The sequence below is a fragment of the Microcaecilia unicolor genome, chromosome 11 (assembly GCF_901765095.1).
Source record: "Microcaecilia unicolor chromosome 11, aMicUni1.1, whole genome shotgun sequence".
Classification (NCBI taxonomy): Eukaryota; Metazoa; Chordata; class Amphibia; order Gymnophiona; family Siphonopidae; genus Microcaecilia; species Microcaecilia unicolor.
In genome coordinates, this window is record NC_044041.1 from 38,412,593 (window position 1) to 38,439,524 (window position 26,932).

At 43.8% G+C, this 26,932-nt stretch overlaps 1 protein-coding gene across 6 annotated transcripts in view; it reads left to right on the forward strand.

Annotated features, from left to right (window-relative positions):
* The window catches only part of LOC115479569, a 50,631-nt gene extending 23,935 nt beyond the window's left edge, over positions 1 to 26,696 (forward strand). For 5 of the 6 annotated variants that reach the window (XM_030217545.1, XM_030217543.1, XM_030217544.1 and 2 more), the window contains 2 exons: positions 4,437 to 4,570; positions 24,780 to 25,842. In XM_030217545.1, the coding sequence (XP_030073405.1) occupies positions 4,437 to 4,570; positions 24,780 to 25,646 (1,001 nt within the window). In that variant the 3' untranslated portion in view covers positions 25,647 to 25,842. Of the gene's footprint in view, positions 1 to 4,436; positions 4,571 to 24,779; positions 25,843 to 26,490 lie in introns of those variants that run through there. The other variant, XM_030217548.1, reaches the window with a different exon arrangement.
* Positions 26,697 to 26,932: the final 236 nt, after the last annotated feature.

Here is a 26,932-nt window from a genome sequence, read left to right on the forward strand (position 1 = left end):
GAAACCGTTCTTCCAACTACTTGATTGCATGTAGGATCAAGTTTTCTTTCTCAGCTTTGGTAAAATAACTTGTAGCACTATTCAGTCCATGTAGCTGTACTTCTTGATATACTCCTTTTAGGGATGTGTTTGCAATAAATCTGTCTTCATGTGGCCGAGGAACATCTTTCAGAGATGCAAGAGATGTTATTGTGTTTCTTACATTCAGTTTCACTTTACTGGGAAAAAGTTCTTCCCTTTGAAACAAGAGACAGGTTTTTAATAATTCCAAGGTAATCCAAGAGAAAAAGATAATCTCTATGTCTATGAAATAAGACAGCCAGATATTTCAAAGAATTTGGTGACCATCTGAGTAGAGAAGGACCAACATCAGATTTGTGTTGTATTATCATTTAGTGGCATGATTTCAGACGTCCCAATTTATTCGATATCCAGCAAAAGAAGAAACATTAGACACTATCTGTAAAAGATTGGGTATAGAAAGGATAGGATTGGTTAGAAAAAATAAGCAGATCATCCGCATATGCAAGATTTTAAATTGTATGTTTTTGGAGTGTATACCTAAGATGGAAGATGAACAGCAAATTGCTATGAATAGTGGTTCAAAAGCGATTTTAAATAGGAAAGGGGAGAGAGGGCATCCCTGGCACCTCTTTGTAAATGTATTGGTTTGAATGTAACATCATTGATCTTAATTGTAGAACAGGGTGAGGTATATAAAATTTGAACCCAATTTATAAAAGTACTAGGAAAAAATGCCGGTTTCTGAGCGCAATGAAACGGGCGCTAGCAAGGGGCCCCCTCCCTCCGTCCCTCCGAGCTACTTGCCTTGTTCGGGGTGCGCCAGCGTTTCAGCCCTCGAGTGTTATAGCTCCGCCCTCGACGTCATGACGTTTTGACGCAAGGGCGGTGCAGACACTCCAGGGCGCACCGGATATCTCGGGCGCCTCAACTTCCGTGGAGGCTTCAGAACGTTGGGGTTGCCTTTTATATAGAGAGCTTATAACAACCAAACCAATTGAGAGTATTGAAAAGATGATTCCATTCTACCTTATCAAAGGCTTTTTCAGCATCGAGAGATATAGCAATGGCAGGTTGGGTATCTGACTATGCCAAATCCATAACCATGTGAAAAGTGCGAGCATGATCTCCTATGAATCTACCCTTCATGAAGCCAACCTGATCAGGTTGTATGATATGAGCCAAGACTTTGTCTAATCTAGAGGCAAGCACTTTAGCAAGAATTTTACAATCAAGATTCAGAAGAGAGATGGGTCTATAGTTGGAAACCTTGGTAGGATTCTCTACCAGGCTTTGCCAGAACAATTATTTGTGCTTCTGTGAATTTACCTTGATCAGTGGGATGAGAACACAAATAATTAAATAGTTCATATAATAATGGTGATATGGAGGAAGCAAATGCTTTATAAAATTTAGTCGGTAGGCCATCTGGGCCAGGAGTCTTGTGTGGCAGATTGCATCTCTTCAATAGATGTAGGAGCCTGGAGAATGTCATTCTGAGAATCCGATAAGATAGGATGTGTCCGGTGTTGCAGAAAGGAGTTAGCATTGTCTGAAGAGTTGTTTATTTAAGAAGTATACAAACTCTGATAAATGATTCAAATTCATTTATAATTCCTTGATCTTCAGTCAGGAAAGTCCCATCCACCCTTGTGATGTTAGCAAGATATTGTGCCATAACACATCCTGCTTTGTTAGCAGCGGTATAATGACCAGAATGTTGAATCAGTATATCTTCTGGAGGTTGTTTACTATATAATTTATTAAGTTGAAATTTGAGATTGATATTTGTAGGATAAAGACTTAGACCAGAAGCAATGTGAGCCTTTTCCATTTTAGATATCTCTGATTCCAAATCTTGAATATTCTTTATTGCTTGTTTCTTTTTCCAGGATGAGAAACATAATTTCTCCTCTTAAACATGTTTTAAATGCTTCTCAGATAATGTTGAAAGAGGAAACAGATGGAATTTTTATGTGGAAAAAGTTTTTAACATGTTCTTTAATCTTAGACACGAAGGCCGAGTCTGTAAGTAGAGAAGTATTTAATCTACAACTTTGAGCTGTTGTTCAAAGCCTTAATATGAAGATGTAAGGATATTAGTGCGTAGTCTGATAGTACAAGAGGATGAATAGATGTATTTGATGTCATATTCATTAAAGATTTGGAGATTAGAAACATATCAATCCTCGAATATAAATGGTGAAGCATACAGTAAAACGTATATTCCTGTAGTAGAACTATATCTATGTTTTTAGAGAGGACATAGTCGGAAACTTTACCCCTTTTAATAACATTATTTAGACCATCAACATTCCAGGACGCAAATTTTAATGTAGACATTTGAGGAAAATATAGAAATGGAAATACCCCAGAATCTGCTCCAGGTATAAGATTTGTTGCAAGTAGTGACAATGTGAATAGACCTTAGAAAAAACAAAGACAGTTATACATAATAAACTAATTAAAAAACTCCATTAGGACAGAAGAGATGTTTTATGAGCTCAGTTACCTACACCTGTGGCAGTATGAAGAAGAAAAGCCTCCATCAATAATACCTGTGAAAAGAGACTAGTTTACCTTATAAATAACATTATATACCTTATATACTCGACTGTAAGGTGAGATTTTTGGGCCTAAATAAAGGCCAAAAATTGGGATCTCAGCTTATAGTTGAGTCAGCACACATTTCTGTCCTTCTCCCCTCCCTCCCCAGTGACCAGCTTGTCTTTCTCTTCTTTCTCCCTTTCTGCAGTGACCGATGTTTCTTCTTACCGCTACTCAGGCACTGCAGGGAGAGGCCAAATAAGTTTTCCAGGTGCCTCTGTCACTCCCTCCCTTTGCAGTGACCGGAATTTCTTCTTACTGGTACCACCTGTACTCTCTCTGATACTACCACTGACACTGAAGTACTGTAACTGTAGGCTGGGCCTGTGAGATGTCTTGAGCATCTGTGCATGCTTAAGGCCTGCTGGGGGGCTCAGACAGGCCTTGAGCATGCGCAGATGCTCAAGGCTCCTCACTTGCCCAGTTTGCAGTTACAGTACTTCAGTATCAGCGGTGGCATCAGAGGTAGTGTGTAGGCGGGTACTGGTAAGGAGAAATGCCAGGAGTCTCGAGATAACGAGTAGATTAAAAATTGCCAGTATTGTACCTTTCAATCTTGTAACACAAAAGGTGGGTCTTAAGAAAGAACTTTGTGGTAATGATGCAGGAAAAAAGATGTATGTGTTTCCTAATTGTATAACTTGATGCATACATCTTTTTTTCTTTTACATCATTACCACAAAGGTCTTTCTTAAGACCCACCTTTTGTGTTACAAGATCGAAAAGGTACAATGTTGGACGTTTTTAATCTACTCATTATCTCAAGATTCCTGAAGCAGGCCTCAGGCCGAAACATGGCACCATGTCGAGTCTTTGATCAATAAACCTCGTCTTTGATCAATAAACCTCGTTTCTTGAGTCCGTGGTCTATTTCCCACCCTTTTTTTGCCTCTGCTATACCCCGTGGGACTTCATTTCTGTTGGAACTGTGAATTTCTACTGGAACCATGAAGAACTGTCAGGACTGACAGCTCTAGACCTCCCGTTAAATTTTCTATGGTAAATGTAGGGGCTGTTTCTGTGCATCGCTTTGCATGCACATTTATATAGTAATTAGCTCATAATAACTTTGCTTACAATTTTCGTTAGCTGCTATCGTGACAGGAAAAGAGCTTGGAGAACCCTTTTCTGCATGTCTAGTTGTACTCTGTTCTCACTAAACTGGCTAGAACCAGTGTAAAAACCATGTTGCTGGCTTGTTAGGTTTTGTGCATCTGGGCCTGAATCCTTTCAATACTTGAGTGAGGACTGGAATAGAGTTATCAAGGACTGATACTTAAACCAATAAGCCATATGTATACAAAGTTATACTTCCCCCCCCCCCCCCACCCACTGTCATGCCATTAACCTCTTGGGGTAGCCAACTATGTTTAGCAAGAGTCTCAAAGACCACAGTAAATGGGAGCACTAAGAGGGCAATCTTGCCTTGTACCTCTAATTGGAAATGAAGGGAGAGACTTCTATTAACCTTGATCACTATTCTAGGGTAGACATTCAGAGCCATTATCTACTACCTAATTTTTTTCCCCAAAAGCTTTCAGTACCTTGCAGGTCTTGAATCAATTTAAGATTATATTAAGCTTGTTTAAATGTGAAATAGGAAGAAAGCCTTAATAAATCATGCCCTTCTTCACACCTTTTGAAACCAGAGCCATTCTCTTCCCAGTACCCTAAGCCACATGCAGACTCTCTGCAAAGATGCATCTGAGCTAAAAATATTTGCGTTCTAAAGAATTTCTTGCAGGCATAAAATAAGATGGATTAGGTGTTTCAAGCAGAGAACTCATTTAATTTCTCCCTCCTTTCAGAATTTAGATTTGATCGACTGAGGCTACCAATTGGAGTTAACAGCCTGTGGTTTTATAGCATTCAAGGACTTTTTAGAGTTGCTTTTGAAATGTATGACAAAGAGGAACAGCTAGCTGTTTTAGATAGTTTCCAGGTAAGTCATTGTTGTTTTATGTTTCAAATTCCCAAAAGTAATATACCCTGTATTAAATTGTTCTGCACAAAGAGATAAATCTCATACTACTCACTAAATTACTTGTGATAAATTACTGAAATGAACCTCTGTGAATAAACATTATTGTAGAATAAAATGCTGAGCCCAGAAGAAAGGCTCTAAATATAAATATATGTATATTTGTGTGTGTGTGTATATGTGTGTAAATGGCAGATGACGTTTAATGCGAGCAAGCGCAAGGTGATGCATGTGGGAAAAAAGAACCCGAATTATAGCTACGTTATGCAAGGTTCTACGTTAGGAGTTAAAGAGCAAGAAAGGGATCTGGGTGTCGTTGTCGATAGTACATTGAAACCTTCTGCTCAGTGTGCTGCTGCGGCTAGGAAAGCAAATAGAATGTTGGGTATTATTAGGAAAGGTATGGAAAACAGGTGTGAGGATGTTATAATGCTGTTATATCGCTCCATGGTGCGACCGCACCTTGAGTGTTGTGTTCAATTCTGGTCGCCGCATCTCAAGAAAGATATAGTGGAATTGGAAAAGGTGCAGTGAAGGGCGACTAAAATGATATCGGGGATGGGACGACTTCCTATGAAGAAAGGCTAAGGTGGCTAGGGCTTTTCAGCTTGGAGAAGAGACGACTGAGGGGAGACATGATAGAGGTATATAAAATAATGAGTGAAGTGGAACAGGTGGATGTGAAGCATCTGTTCACGCTTTCCAAAAATTCTAGGACTAGGGGCATGCAATGAAACTACAGTGTAGTAAATTTAAAACAAATCGGAGAAACATTTTCTTCACCCAACGCATAATTAAACTCTGGAATTCGTTGCCGGAGAACTGGTGAAGGTAGTTAGCTTGGCAGAGTTTAAAAAGGGGTTAGACGGTTTCCTAAAGGACAAGTCCATAAACCAATACTAAATGGACTTGGGAAAAATCCACAATTCCAGGAATAACATTTATAGAATGTTTGTACGTTTGGGAAGCTTGCCAGGTGCCCTTGGCCTGGATTGGCCGGTGTCGTGGACAGGATGCTGGGCTCGATGGACTCTTGGTCTTTTCCCAGTGTGGCATTACTTATGTACTTATGTTGCTTCCAGCTACCCTGGTGTTTCTCTCTGCTTAGTCTCACCTTGTTTGACGCAACTTCCTGTTCGTGGGACCAACCAGAGAGAAGTACTGAAGCAGGTGGAAGCAGCAGATCTTAACTACTGCCTGTAACATGGTGGTTTTCCAGGACTGGGAAAGGGGAAGTGGGGGAGAGGGAGAGCTGCCACCCACAGGATGGGGAGAGAGGAAGAGATGCTATTCCTGTGGGTGGGTGAGGAGGGGAGGGATGCCAGACACTTGGAGAACTGGAGATGCCAGACCCATGGGATGGGGGAGAAATTCCACCCCCTCCCCCACTTAGGGGGTGAAGATACCAGACCAGGAGGTTGTGGGGGGGAGGGGGAGGGGGAGAAAGGGATGCTGGAGTCTAAGGGGTGGATGTGGAAGAAAGAGAGTGTGAGACCAGATTTTAAAGAGGGAGAGATGCTGGACCTGCAGTGAGGAAGTGGGGAGTGGAGGTAAGAGAGAGAGAGATAATGTATGGGAGGGAGGGGAAGAGATGCTGGACCTGCAGTGGGTGAAGTGGGGAGTCGAGGGAAGAGAGAGAGAGAGACTGTATGGGTGGAGGGGGAGAGATGCTGAACCACCTGAAAGAGGGAGAGAAAGGAAGAGATAAGATCCTGTACTGCAAGGGTGGGCAGGAGAGAGAGAGGGAGAGATGCTGGCCGCAGAGTAGGGGTGCCTTAGGAGGGGAAGACAGAGGGAATGGGACAGGGACATAGAGAAAAGAGGCTAGGCATGGGGGAAGCCTAGGCACTGACACACAGAGGTGCAATTCTGGACGTGGGGGTGGGATAGGGTACAGAAAGGGACATAGAGGATAGGACAGAAAAAGGATGCAGAGAGAAGATGGGTAGTGGACATGAAACGAGAAGACATGTCAAATGGACAGAAGACCCTGCAAGGAAATTAGGCAAAAATAGAGACAAATAGAAAAGAGACCCTGGGACTAAAGCAAATGGAGAAAGAAAATGGTCAGACAACAAAGGTTTAAATTTATATATATATATATATATATATATATATATATATATATATATATATATATATATATATATATATACATATATATATATATACGTGTGTGTATGCAACCCCAACAACGAGGTGCCATGTTTTGTGTTTTCATCAGGAGCCGTAGCTGTTGATTTGTTTCATTTGTCAGGGGATCATTTTAATATCTTTTACCAGTCTCCCATTCCATAAAATAAGGGCTTACGACATGCAAATTGGAGGTTCCAACTTCAATAATTTCCGACCACCAGACAACACTGGCGTAAAGTACGCTGAAAACGTGATGACATCAAAGACATCCAAATTAGATAAAATAACACCATTCAATAGAGCAAGAACAGAACTTTGAGTTTGATAAAAATTATATGATGGAATTCCACTCTACTATATCATTCAATCCACATTCCGATGTAGCATTCAAATGAAAAATCCAAAACTGCTCACATTCTATGCTATCTATCAGCCCCTGATTGGAGAGGGGGGTTCCTGAACTTGTTCATAGTAGCATAGTAGATGACGGCAGAAAAAGACCTGCACGGTCCATCCAGTCTGCCCAACAAGATAAACTCATATGTGCTACTTTATGTGTATACCTGACCTTGATTTGTATCTGCCATTTTCAGGGCACAGACCGTAGAAGTTTGCCCTGCCTCCCACCACCGGCTCTGCCACCCAATCTCCGCTAAGCTTCTGAGGATCCATTCCTTCTGAACAGGATTCCTTAATGTTTATCCCACACATTTTTGAATTCAGTTACCGTTTTCATCTCCATCACCTCCCGCAGGAGGGCATTCCAAGTATCCACCACTCTCTCTGTGTAAAAATACTTCTTGACATTTTTCTTGATTCTGCCCCCCTTCAATCTCATTTTATGTCCTCTAGTTCTACCGCCTTCCCATCTCCGGAAAAGGTTAGTTTGCGGATTAATACCTTTCAAATATTTGAATGTCTGTATCATATCGCCCCTGTTTCTCCTTTCCTCCAGGGTATACATGTTCAGGTCTGCAAGTCTCGCCTCATACGTCTTGTAACGCAAATCCCATACCATTCTCTTAGCTTTTCTTTGCACCGCTTCAATTCTTTTTACATCCTTAGCAAGATATGGCCTCCAAAACTGAACACAATACTCCAGGTGGGGCCTCACAAACGACTTATACAGGGGCATTAAAACCTCTTTTCTTCTGCTGGTCACACCTCTCTCTGTACAGCCTAGCAACCTTCTAGCTAAGGCCACCGCCTGGTCACACTGTTTCGTCGCCTTCAGATCCTCAGATACTATCACCCCAAGATCCCTCTCCCTGTCCGTACATATCAGACTCTTACCGCCTAACACATACGTCTCCCGTGGATTTCTACTCCTTAAGTGCATCACTTTGCATTTCTTCGCATTGAATTTTAATTGCCAAACCTTAGACCATTCTTCTAGCTTCCGCAGATCCTTTTTCATGTTTTCCACTCCCAAGGGGTGTCCACTCTGTTACAAATCTTAGTATCGTCCGCAAAAAGGCAAACGTTACCCTTCTGCAATGTCACTCACAAATATATTGAACAGAATCGGCCCCAGCACTGATCCCTGAGGCACTCAACTACTCACCTTTCTCTCATCCAAACGAATTCCATTAACCACCACCCTCTGGCGTCTGTCCGTCAACCAGTTCCTAATCCAGTTCACCACGTCGGGTCCTATCTTCAGCCTGTCAAGTTTATTCAAGAGCCTCCTGTGGGGAACCGTGTCAAAAGCTTTACTGAAATCTAAGTAGATTACGTCTATAGCACGTCCCTGATTCAATTCTCCGGTCACCCAGTCAAAGAATTCAATGAGATTCGTTTGGCATGATTTACCTTTGGTAAAACCATGTTGTCTTGGATCTTGCAACTTATTGGCTTCCAGGAAATTCACTATCCTTTCCTTCAGCATCGCTTCCATTACTTTTCCAATAAACGAAGTGAGGCTTACTGGCCTGTAGTTTCCAGCTTCTTCCCTATCACCACTTTTGTGAAGAGAGACTACGTTCTCCAATCCCACGGAACCTATCCCATCTTCAAGGATTTATTAAATCTTTAAGAGGACCCACCAGAACCTCTCTGAGCTCCCTCAATATCCTGGGGTGGATCCCGTCCGGTCCCATGGCTTTGTCCACCTTTAGATTTTCAAGTTGTTCATACACACTCTCTTCAGTGAACGGTGCTCTATCCACTCCATTCTCATTCATGCTTTTGGCTCTCAATCGCGGTCCTTCTGCAGGATTTTCTTCTGTGAAAACATAATGAACCATTCAATCTGTGACAAAAAGTGATTACTATCCAAAAAGTGTTGTACCATAGGAGCCCCGTAGTATTACAAGTATGTACTTGACTCTGATGTTCAATCAAATGTTTAAGCCTGCAGAACCTCTCTCATTTGATCGACTGAAGAATTATGGGACTTTGGTATTTTGCCTGTATGTTATCAAATCCATCAGACGAATTCCCCACAGATGCGTTATATGCTGGAAGGCCATATCTGACAGCTCCTACTCCCTTGGTTAAGAGAATGTTTGATGAGAAAATCCACTTGAATAATCTGGGTGCCAGCAGTATGAGCTGCTGAAAGCAATAGAAGATTTGGCCCAATGAAATAATGGCATGATCTTGAGAGACACCGATGCACTCAGTCCCCCATCCCCCCATGGTCTGTTTATATATGCCACTGCCATGGTATTGGGAAATATTCTTACCACTTTGCTGGATTCTAGGGCTTTGAAAGACTTCATCATAGGCTTTTGAATGTTTCTCATTTCCAAGTGATTGATAGGCCACTGTACTTCGAACGGCTTTTATTTTTCATGAGTCATTTGCCTTATGCAATAAGCACCCCAGCTGAACAAGCCAGCATCTGTTGTCACAATTATTCTTGTTGGAATTTCCAAGTCCATTCCTTTCAACAGATTATGGGAATTTAGCCACCATCCCATACTGTTTCTCACCTCTCTTGTCTAGGAAAGACAACAGAGGTAATTCTGAGACTGTGCTGACCATCTTCTCAGAAGGGAATACTTCAGTGGGCACATATGCACTCCATCCCACGGACCCAATTATATTGTAGCCCACCGTGAAACATAAAACCTGCATGTAATCCCATACTCAAGGAGTTGCCCAACTCAAAAGATCTTGGATCTGGTTCTGAATCTTTAGCATCCTTGCCTCAGGAGAAAAATATTCCCTTCGTGATGCCAAATTGAGACTGAGGTATTTGATGCATTGTGAGAGAACTAAGTTGCTCTTCTTGAAACTGATTACCCAACCAAGGGACAGCAATAATTGAGCTACTCAAGCAGTTGCTCTGGAGCTTTCCTCTTCTGAGCTTGCTCAATATAAGCCAGTTGTCCAAGTATATTTCTGGCATAGAGCTGCCACTATTGTCACATCACCTTGGATAACATCTGAGGAGCTGTGACCAACCTAGGAGGCATGGCATGAAACTGATAGTGCTGAACCAGAATCGCAAACTCTAAAAACTTCTGCTGTAGAGGCCAATTTAGAATGTGATAATATGCTTCTTTGAGATCTAAAGTGGTCAAGAACTCTCTCTGACAAAAGTGCTGTGATCACTGACTGTAGTGTTGCCATTCGAAAATGCTTCACATAAAGTGCTTTTGAGGTCTAGAATGGGATGAAAACTTCTTTCTTCTTCAGAACTATGAAGAATATGGAATATCGTCTGGTGCCTCACTGGGGCTTGGGAAGAGGAACCACTGTTCCAAAGTCTAGTAAATTTGTAAGGTAAGACAAATTGCCACTTGCTTTACCAGCGCATGGCAAAGCAAAACTTTAAAAGAGAGACTGCAAGAAGAGAGGAAAGTAACTTGTACCTTTGTCTGACTATACCCAGGACCTACTGGTTGGATGTTATTTGGGTCCATTCCTTGACAAATCTGAATGGCTGAGGAATAAGCCTGCAGCCCATCATTGAGCAGACCTAGAAGTTCCAGAAACTTTAGATCCCTGGGAATTGCTTTTTCACTTTGAAAGGACAGTGTGAGACTGATATCTGGACCACTAAAAGGAACTAGATTTACCTAGATGGTAGCGCCTAATATCGTGAAACCAAGATTTTGGGGGAACAAACAGAGAAAATGACAGCAACTAAAGACCATATGGCCTTCATACCAGCTACTAATCTCTGCTATCCCTTCCTCTCCCTTAGAGATCCTCTGTTCTTGTCCCATGCTTTTTTTGAATTCACATACAGTCATCATTTCCACCACCCCCACCGGAAAGCCATTCTTTATATCCACCACCATTTCTAGAAAGAAGTATTTCCTTATAATAGCCCTGAGTCTGTGCAGTGGAACCTGTGAAAAAACTTTGGGCTTGTCCTCCGACAACTTTTGAGGTTTAGAATTCCCCAGATTTTTTACTAACTTTTCCAAATCTTTACTAAACAGCAACTTTCCCCTAAAAGGAAGCCTGCTGAGATGGGTGAGGTCATGTCTGCTGACCAATTATGGAGCCATAAGAGGTGTCAGGTGGAAACCAAAATCGCCATACTTCTAGCCGAAGTTCTGATGAGATCATAGAGAGCATGTGCCATGTGGCCGCACTTGCTTCTACATGAACGGCCGGCCGAGGATTTTTTCAAGTCCTCTACCAGAGGAGCCTCATGTGCTTGATGCTTCTAGTGAAGACATGTCATGGAAGCATCTGTGTTGAGAACATTCTGTGTGGAGGGGGTTGGAATGGAAGGCCTTGATAAGATTGTGGGATACCATCCACCACTGTAGAGTGGTGTTTGGGGAGGAGCTTGGGTTTGGGTTCTGATTCTGTGATCCAGCCAGTCCCAAACACTACTGCTAAGGTGGAGATACGTGAGGAGACATCAGAGGCTTACTTTGCAAGATATTTACGACAGTCTTGAAGTTTTCTATTAATTTTTTGGAATTCCTCTCGTTTATCAGGGAGAAGTAATTCTGCAAAGGATAGAGTACTCTATATTAGAGATAATAAATAGTGGAATAAAGCTCATAATCTAAAATGCAATTGATTAGCATTATACTTAAGAAGCTTTTCTGCCAAAAGAGTCTAATGTTTATGCTTCTCTGCTTGGAAGAGGAGAAGCAGGAGCATGAGATCTAGCACTGCAAGTGTGTTTTAAAGTGGACTCTGCTATAAAAGAATGATGTGCTAGTTGTGTTTACTCAAACCCTGCACATTTCTGTATTCTATTTGTTGTGCCACTTTTCTTCGGGGCAGTCTGACCTGTCAGAGGGTCTCCCTTTTTAGTAAAGTATTTTTTATATTAGAATGGAGGGGCACTATAATGCCCTCCTTTTGTGGTCATAATCTAGAACTTCAAAAAGTTCTGAACAAGGTTCTTCCCCCATTTCTAGTTTAAAAGGAATAGCTTGAGCCACCTCACGGACAAAGCCTGGATAGGATATACTTTCTGGGGGAGACTTACACCTCTGCGGTGGCGGAGAAGAATGAGACAGAATGCCGTAGGACTCCTCATCTGAGAGGTCCTGATCTGTCTTCCAGGAGAGATCTGAATCTGATTCCTCAGTACTGCTCATGAGGAGTTCAGGAAAGAGTGACAACTAGATTGTTGGCTTTGTGTCGAGGCATATGAGCTTCTGAAGTTGGAGAAAGCTCTTCTGCTGATGACGCATTCGTCAGTCAGATGCAGGCTGCCCCCAACAGTCAACATTCAGCCGCTGTGCAGGACTTCTCCCATGACTGTCTTTCCAATGTATCCACGGGCTGGGCTGAGGCCGGCGTATGCACCCAGTAAGCCTGTATAGACTGAATGCAGTAGCCCTGAAAGCTCTTCCTAGAGCATAGCCTGGATTTCCTTATGAAGGGTAGGCATTTGTACCGGCTGAGAAAGCAGTGTGGACGCAACCTGAGACATAGCCTGTGCAGGTGTTGGAGATCTGGAAGACCTCAACGGCTCTTGATGTGATATGAGCTGGAGAGGAGGAGAGTGGTCATTGCAGCATGGACAACTCCTATGTAGGAGATCTGGAAGACCTCGAGGCCGTTGATGTGATATAAGCTGGAGAGGAGGAGAGTGGTCACTACGGAATGGACGACTCCTGTGCAAGAGGACATTGATGCAGGGGAGGTATGGGCTGAGTGTCTGGAGGGAGAATGATGGCAGTGCTCCTTAGGCTTTTTGCTCTGTAGGTCTCTCAGTGCATTCCACACCGATGAGGAGAACATAGACTCCTGACATGATCGCAACATCGAGTCCGATGCAGCACTCTCTTGCATGGGTGCACCTGATGTTGATGCAAGTTCTGCATCAAGTACTGAGTCTCCTGTCATGCTCAATGCGGATGTTGATGCAGAACCAAAAAGTTTTTCACACTGCGGTCTGTGGGGTTTAAGGGACATAACCTGCGTATTCTGGCAGAGGTTACAGTAAATGACTCGGTGGTCTGGACATAGGCACTGAACACACTAATTATAGGGGTCTTTGGATGAAATAGTCCTATTACATAGAGTACACTTCTTAAAGCTGCTCTGCACCCTCAATGACATGGAGAGAAAAACGGTTATGCAAGGTCAAAAGGCTCTATGGCCAGGGGAGTTCAAGTAAATCCGCACCTGAAAAAGAGCTCAGAGTCCCCTTGGGCCAAAAACTGGAAAAAAAATCAAACACATGTATAAAAAATAAACTAGACAAATTATGACAAAGATAAAATATGAAGAAATTATATCCTGAAAAAGAGAAGGCACCAAAAAGGCAAATATTTTTTGCGCTGAGAGATTGAAAGTACAACTTTACTTCGCAGAAAATGAAAGACTGCTGGTCCCATGCTCATGCGTTTGGTGGGAAGGCACCCACGCATGCACAGTCGGGGCACTGCCTCAAAGATTTAATGTGACAGTGCACTTGGCAGTGTCCACACGGAGCTCTGTGGATCACGGCACCCATATATCTATATTAATAAATCCCACCTTGAACGTTCTGAAGCTCACTCCAAGGCAGAGAAGCTCACTCCAAGGCAGAGAAGCACAAAAATCATGTAGTCTTCATAGGCTAGGACCAGTCACCCTCACTCATAGACCCGCCCTCAGCCACGCCCCATCTGTACATAAAACGCTACCTCAACATTCTGAAGACAACCTGCTGAAGCCATCTGCAAAATCCCTAAACAGTTCGTAAGTTCATGGTGGTGAAGCCATCCAACTCATCATGTCTCTCTGCCCCGCCCTCGAGGGCGGAACACAGAGAGTAAAGGGATCCATAAAGGCACCACTACCAACTGGCAACCCCCTCCAACAAACAACGACCCAGGCAGGAGGAGTGTTTCCGTACTCTTCCCCCTGCCTAGGAATCGCTACAGACTGCTGGCAAACTCCCCAACCACACGACCACAAAAGCCACCCACAAACCCCACCCCACACACACACAAACACACACAAAACACACAAACACACACAAAACACACAAACACAAACACACAAAACACACAAACACACACAGAAACAAAACACACAAACACAAAACACAAACACACACAGAAACAAAACACACAAACACACACACAGAAACAAAACACACAAACACACACACAGAAACAAAACACACAAACACACACACACAAAACACACAAACAAAACACACACAAACACACACACAAAACACAAACACACACACACAAATTAACACACACACACACACAAAAAAACACACACAAAAACACACAAACACACACACACACACACACACACAAACAGCCTCGACGGTGCACCTCTAAGTGCCCCCCCGCCGCATCGCCACAACAACCCGTGCAACGGAGCATCAGAAAGCCCCTACCCCCCTTCTCTCCTCGCCGGATCACCCAACCCCTCCCCCGCCGCTTCACCAAGCCCCTCCCCCCCCCCACATCGACCGCCTCGCCACCCTCGACCACTAATTCAAACTCTGTCCGGCGGCTGCTGCTGCTTCTATTCAGCAGCAGCAGCCTGTAAATAAAGAAAACAAACAAACAAACAACCTCCTAAAATGCACCTCCGTGGAGAACCATTTCACATTGGCTGACGTCTCTGCAGCCACTCCTCCTCTCCCCTCAACGTCAGTGCCCCTACCGGAAGACCCCGGAGAAACGCCGAGACGTCAGAGGGGAGAGGAGGAGAGCATGCTGAGACTTCAGCCAATGTGAGATGCTGCTCAACGGAGGTGCGTTTTAGGAGGATTTTTTTTTTGTTTTCTTTATGTACGGGCTGCTGCTGCTGAATAGCAGAAGCAGCAGCCGCCGGACACAGTTTGTATTAGCGGTTGCGGGTGGCGAGGGGGTTGATGAGGGGGGAGGGGCTTGGTGATGTGCCACGGTGGGGGGGGGGGGTCGGGTGATGCGCGAAGGGGGGGGGGACAAGGGGCTTTCTTTGGGTGCTGCGCCGGCTGGGGGGGGGGAAGGGGGGTCTCGCTGGACATGGGTGGCTGGAAGGAAGCAGGGGGAGGGAGGGAAGGGTCGCTGCACATGGGTGGGTTGATGGACATGGCTGGCCACAGGGGAGGAACAGGGAAAAAGGAGAGGAGCGTCCTCAGACATGGGTGGCTGCACAGGAGAGGAGGGTCGCTGGACATGGGTAGCTGCAGGGGGGGCAGGCAGACAGAATGGTCGCTGGACATGGCTGGCTGCAGGGGGGACAGGGGAGAGAGGAGGGACGCTGCGCATGCGTGCCTGCAGGGGGACAGGAGGGATGCTGAGGGGGGGGGGGGGCTGAGACCACATGGGTGGCTGCAGGGGGAGACAGGAAGGACGCAGCAGGGGGAGAGGAGGGTTGATGGGCATGGGTGGCTGCAGGGGGATGCTGGACATGGGTGGCTGCAGGGGGAACACGGGGAGAGGAAGGTCGCTGCACGTGCCTGGCTGCAAGGGGGCAGGGGAGAGGGGGTGAGGGGGTTCCTCACACCACACACACAGTCACTCATTCTCTGTCTGCCACATACACTCTCACTCACACACTCACTGTCTTTGTCCCTCTCTCTCACACAGTGTCACACAGAAACACAAACACTGTCTCTCACACACTCTCTCTCTCTCTTGCACAAACACATACACTCTGTCTCTCTCTCTCTCACATTCTCTCTCTGACACACACGCTCCATCTCTCACACACGCTCTTTCTGAAACATATACTCCAAGGAAAACCTTGCTAGCGCCCGTTTCATTTCTAACAGAAATGGGCCTTTTTTACTAGTGTGAGAATATTATGTCTGCAGGTCCTCTGAGAAAACCAGCTTCCACTTCCTGTTTAGCCTGCACTGTAATTCTCCGGGGACAGTGTGATCATCTAGCCACACAGTTGAAGTGACGTCAGGGTGACATTACTGACCTGGGCTTCCAATAGCACAGAAAAATCTAAGAGCTTGCTGCGCATGCTCAAACATTCCCGCCCGTAGCATAGTATAAATAGCGGTCACGTCCCCCTGTTAAACCAGCTTTATTTTTTCCGCGGTACAGTTACGACCCTCATAATTTTACTTCTTTATTTTCTCAGTTTTTCTTAGTCTTGTGACCAAAATGTCATGTCAGTCACGGACCCGCATGCTCAATGTCTCCGATGTCTGGGGCAGCAGCATATACCGGCAGATTGTGCTGACTGTCAGAAGATGTCTGACAAATCCTTGCAGATTCGTCTTTTAAAGTTGTAGGATCTCTCAAGGTCTACCTCTGCCTCTGATATTTCTAATTCACAAAAAAGAAGGCAAAGACTCAGTACATTATCAAGCTGGTACAGGTATTAGCTGTTTCTCTCTTTGATGTGCCTGCAGATTCTGTTTTCCCCCTGCTGCTATGCCCGGGGGGGGGGGGGGGGGGGCAGGATCAGTGTATTCCCGACGGACAGTCAAAATTGGATGCTTTTGTGAGCTCCAGTAGTACTGCAGGGACCCAGCAGAGTAATCGGCAAGAACGGCAACCTTTGTCAGCTGATTCCATCACTGCTCCGCTTCAACAGTTGGAGTCAGTGATATCGATTCCAAGTAATCTCTCGACACCAAGCAGGCATCACAGCTGACCAACAGCTCGGTTCACTCAGCTTCCTCTACTTCTAACAACTATTATCCTTCTCCTAAGAAAAGAAGGAGATGTCACTGTTCTGCAGTCTCTAGAAGCAGTGCATCTGTTTCACATAATAAGGGAGGGCATCAGAGCTGTCATACAAGTACTCGATGCCAGGGATGTCGATCTTCTAGAACCAGTTACTCGAGATCGATCTAGTACCAGTTACTCGAGATCGAGATGCTCAACTGTGCTTCCTGATGCACCTTTGAATACTAGCTCATCTTCTCTTCAACCAGTTCTTGTGCCTTCAGTTTCAGATCAGATTTCAGTCTCTTCAGGTTTTTTCCATTTATTGACTCAGATTTTAAAACAGCATATGCCAGCTGTACCAGATTCTTCAAGGTCTCTTCGACTAATCAGCAGACTTCTCTCAGATCTCATTGTACCACTCCTTCATCTAGGAAGAGAAAGTACTCAATCTCTCCTTCCACTTCTCCAGTGGTGGAATCACGGTCTAGAAAAGATGTTAGATCCTGCTCCAGAGCCTCTTCTCCTGACTCACCTGGTTCCATGGGGAAAAGGTTGGCCGTTACAGATTTTCATGATGACTTTCCTCAAAAGGAATCTTCAAAGGATGTTTGTGCATATCCTCAATTTCTCATTAGAATGGCCAAGGCACTTCAGTTACCACATACCTCTCAATTGCCGTCTGCAGAGCAGGAGAAGAGGTCAGTCTTGAAATATCTCTCTAACGACAAGGAAACAGTAGTTCTTCCAATTGACAATGTACTGCAGGAACATCATAAGCAGATTTGGTCTTCCCCGTTTACTGTTCGAGCTACAAATCGTCAGTTAGATAATAAATGTAGAGTCCAATCTCTTTTGGGTCATGGTCTCCACCAACTTCCACATCAGTCTGTGGTAGTGAAATCAGCCATGAGAAAGCATAAGACAGGGAAGGAGAGCACGTCTCATCCACCAAATAAAAACTTAAAGTGTATGGATCTTCTAGGAAGGAAAGCCTATCAAAATACGATGCTGCAGGCTAGGATAGCAGTTCACTCCTTCTACTATGTTCAATATTTTTATACTGTGATGGATAAGGTTGCTAAATTGATTCTCTGCCGTCTATAATGCAGGACCTAGAACTTTGTTCCCAATTTATGATTCGTGCAGCATTTGATAATTATGAGACAGCAGTGCAAGGTTCAGCAATTGCCATCTCCACTAGACGCATGGCTTGGCTTCAGCTTTAGCTGATGATTTATTGGAAAAGGTAGCAGACCTCCCTTGTGTGGGAGATAGCCTGTTTGGTTCCAAGGTGGCTGTTATGATCGTGGTCAGAACCCCTCTCAAACTTACCTTTTGCCTGAGGGTCAGCTTTTTAGCTGGCTTCTGTTCTGTTTTTCTGTCCTGTTCGAGCTAGCTCTCTCTCTCTCTGTGCCGGCTGCTGCCAGCATGTGGCTAATTGTCTCACTTCACTGCAGCTGTGGGTATAGTCTGAGTTGCTCTAACTCTCCTTGGGTGTACTGGCTTCAAGTGCTTCACGGTGTTGCATTGGTGTGGGTTGGGCCTCTGTGGGTTTCAGTGTGCTCTCTGGGTCAGTGTGCTGTTGCGTGGGTCTAGGGAGTGTGACATCATCAGGGAGGGCCTTGATAAGGAAGTGGTGTTCTTTCCTTCAGAGCCTTCGCAACGTTTGCTTCTGGCTACTTGCTTTAGGTCCAGGTTAGTTTAGTGCAGTCAGTGTGCACTTGTGTCTTGTGTGTTTGACTTCCCTGTTTTTCCCTTTGACTCCTCTGCTTTCCCTTTTGCTACGGTGTGTAGCACTGCTGTTAGTGCAGTGCTGGAGTTTGGTGCTGGGAGCACCCTTGTTAGTAAGTGTTTTGGAAGCACCTTTTGTTGTTTGGGTATTTGGCTTTCCTGCTTGTTTCCTTGTGCTTTCCCCGCTTTTCCTCGTGACCTGTGTTTAGCTGCTGTAGCTTGGTGCTTAGGAGGCACCGGGGTGAGAACCCGTGTTTAGCTGCTGCAGTTTGGTGCTTTGGAAGCACCAGTGTTAGGTCTGGCATTTGTCTTCCCTTCCTTTTCCCTTGTGGCTTCCCTGCACTTCTGTAGGGCGTAGGGGCACCCCTGTTAGTTTCTGTTAGGAGCACTGCTGTTAGTGGAGGGCTTAGGAGCTTTTCTGTTGGTGCTGGGATTAGGAACACTTTTGGTCACTTTAGGAGTTAGGTGCACTTCAGTTACAGCTTGTTCTAGTCCTGGTCCCTGTGTCGTCCAGTAGTCCTGCCGGCTACTCGAACCCAGGAGCTCAACTCCTGGGGGGCTTAGTAGCTAAGTGCAGGTGAAGCTGTGTGGACCAGTCCGGTGTGCTCCAGTCCAGTGTTCCCAGTCCTGTGTCTTCCAGTCTGGGGGATTCCAGCCCAGGATTCCAGTCCGGGGGATTCCCGCCCAGTGTTCCGGTCCGGGGTTCCAGTCCTGTGCCCTCCAGTCCGGGGAATTCCAGTCCAGTGTTCCAGTCCGTGTGTTCCGGCTCGCTGGGCGGTGCCTGCAGTCCCTGCCGGTGTCGGTGTGCTTGCCCAGCGTTGGTTGGTGGGTTTTGCCTGCTGCTGTCGCTCCTTGTCAGCAGCCCAAGGGCTCACGTTTGCTCCAGAGCCCGGCCCCGCGGGCTCTGAACCTGAGAACCTGACAGTGGCAGAGATGATTACCTCGATCAAAGATGAGTGCATGACGCTGGACACTTTGGAAGATGATCACTCGAAAAGCTCAAGAGCTGCATATAAACTTCTCCCATATTATCAATCTAAATCACGTTTTCAGGGAAGGAGACCTTATTCTTCTCAGAAGCCTGCCTACTTTAATAGACAACAGAGACAACGATAGTATGTCCCATCTAAATTTTCTCATGATAAGAAACAGGTGCGTAGTACCACTGTCCAACAACAGAAGACAAATCCCAGTTTTTGACGAACAGGATCACGTCAGTCTTCCAGTAGGAGGGCGTTTGTCCTACTACAGCAAAGTCTGGAAAACTGTAACAAAGGATTCATGGGTGCTGCAAGTGGTACGAAATGGATATCGAATAAATTTTGTTGCTTATCCACCATCCAATCCTCCAGTGAAGTCCGGGACATCAGATTCACAAGCTCTTCTCCTACACGCAGAAGTACACAGATTGCTACAAGCTCAAGCTATAGAGCTAGTACCACAGGAGCAGATGGTGAGCGGTTTTTATTCCAAGTATTTCCTAATATCAAAGAAACTAGGGGGGTTTCGAGCCATCTTAGATCTCAGGCTCCTCAACAAATTTATCAGAAAAGAAAGATTCCACATGTGTACTCTCACAAGCATCCTTCCTTTTCTGCAGCAGGGAACTTGGTTAGTGTCGTTGGATCTCAGAGACGCATATCTCCACGTACCCATACACCCAAGTTCACGTTGGTACCTTCGATTCACACTACAGGGCATTCATTATCAATACAAAGTTCTCCCGTTTGGTCTCACATCAGCACCCAGAGTATTTACCAACAGTGTAATTGTGGTCATAGCCTATCTTTGTCAGCAGGGTTGCATTATTTTTCCATACCTGGACGATTGGCTCATTGTAGGCTCCACTCAGCAAATCGTTCTCCAGACATTGCACAGGACAATCACCCTCCTCACTTCCCTCGGATCTCTAATAAATTACGAAAAGTCACTTTTGCAGCCAACACAGAGTTTGGAATTCATAGGGGCATGTCTCATTATACCCATTGCCTTGGCACGCCTACCTTCATCCAGAGCTCTCTTTTTCATCAAGCACTGCCATTTCCTCCCCTCACCCTCCCCACTGACAGTTTGAACTTCGTGGGTGTGGCTTGGATCTCTTTCAGGGAGAGAAAACTAACAACTTATAGCAGCAGCTTCAGAGAGCATTTTCCATCTCACAGATAGGCTGCAGAGAATACCTTCTCCTGCTTTAGACTTAATCCCGCCCACCCTACCCCTCTACCCACCCACCCCTAGAGTGACATGTCTTATATAACCTCCCTATCAACCCACTCATTACTTTACCTCACCCATTTCTATTCTTCTATCACCTTCTCCCACTACTCCAACCAGAGTTACACCTAATCACACTGACCACCCTTCAACATCTTCAGTCCTTCTGTGACTGTTCTCTTGTGCTTGACTGCTTAAATATTTTAAATTTAAATGCTTTACTTTTTGTCTATTAGATTGTAAGCTCTTTGAGCAGGGACTGTCTTTCTTCTGTGTTTGTACAGCGCTGCGTACACTTTGTAGCGCTCTAGAAATGTTAAATAGTAGTAGTAGTATAGGCTCTAATCCAACTGGTTCAGAACCTGTTAAGCACTCAGATAACCACAGCCAGAACTCTCTTAGTATTGTTGGGTCACATGGCTGCAACTGTCCATGTTATACCACAGACATGGTTAAGAATGTGTCCCCTTCAGTGGTATTTGAGAGATCATTGGTCTCAATATCACCAGCCGCTGTCCACCAAGATAACTGCAACAATACATCAAACTCCAATTAACATGGTGGATGTATCTGCCTCACCTGACAGAGGGAGCACTTTTTCAGACTCCAAAACCGACAATATTAGTAACAACAGATGCCTCCAAGAAGGGCTGGGGTGCGCATTGTCAGAATCAATCAACCCAAGGGATCTGGTTGCAGGAAGAGAAGGCCTGCAGTATCAATCTTCTGGAACTCAGAGCAATCCATCTATCAGTGCTCGCATTCGCTCACATCCTTCACAGTCAAAATATTTACATCCAAACAGACAATCAAGTGGCAATGTATTATGTCAACAAACAAGGGGGATTTGGATCCTGATCCTTATGTCAGGAAGCAATCCAACTCTGGTATTTAGTTCTTCAGATGGGATCGCACATAACAGCCACTTACATTCCAGGACATTTAAATTGTCTAGCAGATTCACTCAGTCGCAAGCTACAGCCGCACGAATGGTCTTTGAAGACCATAATTACTCAGTTATTCCAGAAGTGGGGTTATCCTGTAATAGACCTATTTGTGTCCCCACTCAACAGGAAGTGTCACAGATACTGCTCAAAGTGGCCCAGTCACAACAGGATAGTGTCCGATGCATTCCTCATCAATTGGGACCAAGGTCTGATATATGCCTATCCGCCCATTCCTCTCATAGTGAAGACATTGCAAAAAGTGATCACAGACTCAGCTTGCATGATCCTGATTGCTCCTCACTGGTCAAGACAGTGTTGGTTCCCAATTCTTCTGTCATTGCTGCAGGATGCACCAATCATTTTACCCATAGTGCCAGATCTAATTACTCAGAACAATGGCACACTTCATCATCCAAATCTTCATTCCCTGAAACTTATAGCATGGCTCATTCAAAAACCGTAACCAATTGTGGGCTATTTTCGACACAAGTCATACAAATACTGCAAGCAGCATGTAAAGAATCGACCAGACGTTCATATGCTTCTAAATGGCACCGTTTTGAACTATGGTGCACAAGAAATTCCCAACATCCATATAGTTCTATTTCTACTGTTCTGGACTATTTATTGCATCTTTCGGATGCAGGTTTATCATTCACATCAGTCAAGGTTCATTTAGTGGCTTTGTCTGTTTTGCATGATCCAGTTGACGATACCACTCTTCTTCGTCACCCAGTTACCAAAAGGTTTATGAAGGGCTACATTCTAGACCTCCAATAAAGATTCCAGTGACTGCATGGGACCTCAATCTTGTTTTACATAATCTCAGGAGTTCCCCATTTGAGCCATTGCTGACAGCTGACTTCAAATATCTCTCATGGAAGACTTTATTTCTGATTGCCATAACATCTGCTAGGAGGATAGGAGAGCTTCAAGCATTAGTGCATTATTCTCCATACTTGCAAGTTTTTCATGATAAAGTTTTGTTAAGAACACATCCAAAAATTTTACCTAAGGTTGTGTCACCCTTCCACTTCAATCAGACCATAGTACTGCCGGCATTTCATCCTCCTCCTCACAATTTGTTACATACTCTTGACTGTGTTTGAGCTGTTATCATATATCTGCAGAGGACACAATTTTTAAATTGTCCTTCACAGCTTTTTCTTTCTATCCAGTCACTGCATCAACCAAAGCCAGTAAAGAAATCCACTTTATCTCGCTGGATAACTGATTGCATTTCATTCTGCTATAGACAGACTTTTCAGTTACCAAGTGTTGATGTTCCTCATGTCACGGCACACCAATTACGAGCTGTGGCAACTTCTTCAGCGTGCTTCTCCTGTGGAGATTTGCCGAGCTGCAACTTGGACAACCATGCATACCTTTACAAAGCACTATTGTATTGACGATGCATCGGCAGCTGACGCTCTGTTTGGCAGATTGGTTCTGTCCTCGTCCTTGTGAGGCACCAACTCACCTTCTCCACCAACTCAGGTAACAGTTTTCCTACTTTATATGTTACTGCTGTATTTAACTGTTACCATGTTTTGACTTTAGCTTGAGTGTCTTCAACTGTGTGGCTAGATGATCACACTGTCCACGGAGAAATAGAAGTTGCTTACCTGTAACGGTAGTTCTCCTTGGACAGTTGATCATCTAGCCACACAGACCCGCCCTCCCACCCTGAGTTGTTGCCAGCTTGAAGATCAACTGGTTTGACAGGGGGGCGTGTCCGCTATTTATACTATGCTACGGGCGGGAATGTTTGTGCATGCACAGAGAGCTCTTAGAGTTTTCTGTGCTATTGGAAGCCTGGGTCGGTAATGTCACCCTGACGTCACTTCAGCTGTGTGGCTAGATGATCAGCTGTCCAAGGAGAACTACCGTTACAGGTAAGCAACTTCTATTTAGGCCTGCATAGGCTCCACAGGAAGTGGGTATATGGTAGCATCAGCTGCAGCATTGTAAGAGCATGATGGAAAGGTAGGCCTCCAAGGAATGTGTGCTTTCTGTGGCTGAAACAAGGAGGTGGTGTCCAAAGAAACTTTAATAGGCAGTGACCTAAGGTCTCCAAAGCAGAAGCAAAACATGCTGTGTATTAGTTCCCTCTTCAGCATGTGTGCCAGCACATTAGCCAAAGGGTGCATATTTTGGAATTGGTTGGTGCCTTTATACATAGCATGAAGAGTAATGTTAAAGGAGCAGAAAAAGAATTAGCTTTGACACAAAAAACTAGGAGTAGCCTAGTTGTTAGTGCAGTGGACTTTGATCCTGGGGAACTGAGTTTGATTCCTACTGCAGCTCCTTGTGACTCTGGGCAAGTCACTTAACCCTCCATTGCCCCTGGTACAAAATAAATACCTGAATATATGTAAACCGCTTTGAATGTAGTTGCAAAAAAATAACAAAAAACCCTCAGAAAGGTGGTATATCAAGTCCCATTTCCCTTTCCCTTCCCTCCCTTCATCCTGGCAGTACACTATATTTGACCTTCCATCATTGTTCTTCTATTTCTGCCTTCTTTAATTTGTGCTGCACACATCATACAGCAATTTTATTTTCAGCTCTAACCTTGTGGAATTCACTGCCTTTTACCTTCTGTGCTGTACCTATTTTTCTTTGTCCTACCTTTATTGTAGCATTGTTTCTCCCGTTTTGTTTTTAGCCTTTAAATTGTTTTTTGTGGTGACACTAAAAATGGTACAAGTCCCCAATAAACAATGTTCATTTTAATGTACTTATATCATGTAGACCCAATAAGTAGCAACTATCACAAAAACTAAAGGAGCTATCAGTTGATAGACTAATTAAAGAGAATACTTTAGTTACAAACCATCGTCTTTTGAGCTTTGTAGGTAATACATATTGATTTTGTTGTAATTGTCTTTGAACTATGTGCTGTCTTATGATGAACTCTAACATTTTAACATGGAAATAAGCAATTTTGGGGTTTATGACTGCAAACTAATCAGAACATTGACTGGAAATTTTTTAAAGCAGCATATTTAAGACAAATATATAAGAACAGATGCAAGTCTCCCCTTGTGTAATAGTCTAATTTGTCCTAGGATAAATAAAATGTATAAAAGGAATCTGAAATATACTGCCTTTAGGTACTGATCAACTGTTTTATTCTAACAGGACCTGTGGAAAAGCAGAATCAAAGATGACCCACTGGATCAGGGTTATGATTTGAGCAAAAGTTTGGGAAACATACAGCTTTGGGAAACTACTCAGCAAAAGTCATGTTCCTCAAACAAATCGGAAGAATATGAAATACTCTGTGGCTTAACTTCAGATGTGCCACACAGAAATCAGACAAATTCTGCAACTGTTAATATGGACAGAGGTGATATGTACTGGATCAAAATAATTAATAGTGAACATAATTATTGCCTTTCAGATGCTGTAGATTATACTTTAACTGACCCAGACCTTTTTGAGGGCATAAATGACAATCCAGTTTTTCAGAAAATAAAATTTCTCTTAGGTATTTTTCAAACTACTTTTACAGAGCTAGTAGAACAATCCAAATCTGTGGTAATAGTGCTACTTGACATTATTGAACTGTTACTGACACAAAGATGCCCATCTGTCTCGAACCTGAACTCTTTGATTCCACACTTTCTGGACTGTGTCTGCAGTATCCCACTAGAAGACAGTTCTTCAAGTTCTCTTCATGGTAATAGCTTGCTGTATGGGATTAGCAGTTGGCTAGGAAATAGATTCTTTTCTGAAAATGCTGCAATAAGTGTGCAGGTAGAAGAGTTTAAAAGGAAGCATATAGATCATATTACAGATCTGCCTGCAGCAGAAGAACTGGTCACTGCTCTATTTCCAGAGTCTATGACAGTCCTGTTGCTTAACTGGATGGGATTGTCTGAGTCATCTGCTTTTCAAAAGCTCCAAAGTGAATATCCCATTTTGCTTCTAATTCTGGAATTTGCAAATCATAATTTAATTACTGGTGTGGCACATGTTTTATATTCCAGTTTAATACGTAAGTAAAGAGAATGCCACTAGGTGACCACAAGGGAGCAATTGGTGCCTTCTTTTTTTAGCTGACATTCTGTAGCAATTTTATTATTAATTGACTGACTGGGTAATAGCTGACTTCTTAACAGTAATGCTACTATTACTACTAGTCATTTCTGTTACGCTACTAGATGTACACAGTGTTGTACACTGAACATGTAAGAGTCCCTGCTCGACAGAGCTTACAATCTAATCAAGATATACAGAGGTTGGATAAAACAGGAGATGAAGTGAGCCTATGTAGTCCATTAGATGAGCTGAAGCCAGTAGACGGAGCTTGCCACGGTTTTAATACACCCAAAACAATAGCAAACACTATTGAAAACAGTAGCAAAAGATTATTAGAAATAACGGCCTGCCTATATGTGGTCCATCTGTACCAAGTCTAAAGCTTTTCCAGTTGAATAAGCAGTGCCTTAACAACTGGAGGATAAGAGGGTTTTTTTAACTTATATGACAGCTTTTTAAGGGCTCCTTTTACTGCTCTCTATAACGGAAGTACTGGCAGGCTACCGCAGCAGCCTGGTGGTACTTCCCACCTCTACCGTGCCGTCATTTCCTGCAGGAAAGCGAGACCTTCCCTTTTACCAGCTGCGATAAAAGGGGGGGCCCTCGGTGTGCGTATAAAACACACGCCAGCACCGGCCCCCATTTCCAGCAGCTTGGTAAAAGGAGCCCTAATTTATTTGAAAGCTTCCCATATCTAGAGATATTTATATCACTAAAACAGCTTACAAAAATATTGTAACTGGTAGAAACAGCAATTATAACCTCTGTATTTTGTGCTTATTTTTCTACACTGTTCTATACAATACAGATGGCCAAATTTCAGTGAGGATATCCTATTTCCTGATGGGTTCATCTTAACTATTGTAGTCTGCCTTGGGAAACCACCTGGTGTTATAAAGATTGAAAATAAAATGAAACTCTTCTTTTCATCGGGGCCCATAGAATCACATCTTCACCTCATCTCTTTTGTATAAATGGATTATTCTGTTTTTAGCATGTTTCAGGGACAAGTGGTTTTCATAAGTCAAAATAATAAAAATAAATATTTTTTCTTGCAGATCTCTCATTCGTTTAAACATAACTAAATGGGCTCTAAGCCCCTAATGCAGTTTGTTGGTTTTCTTATATTTTGTCCTTGTGATGACTTTTATAGTGCCAAAACTGGAAGTACAGTGAGACAGAATAATAGAATTCAGTAACATCCAAAACTCATTAGCTAACATTATAATTGTATTTAGGTAATAACGGAG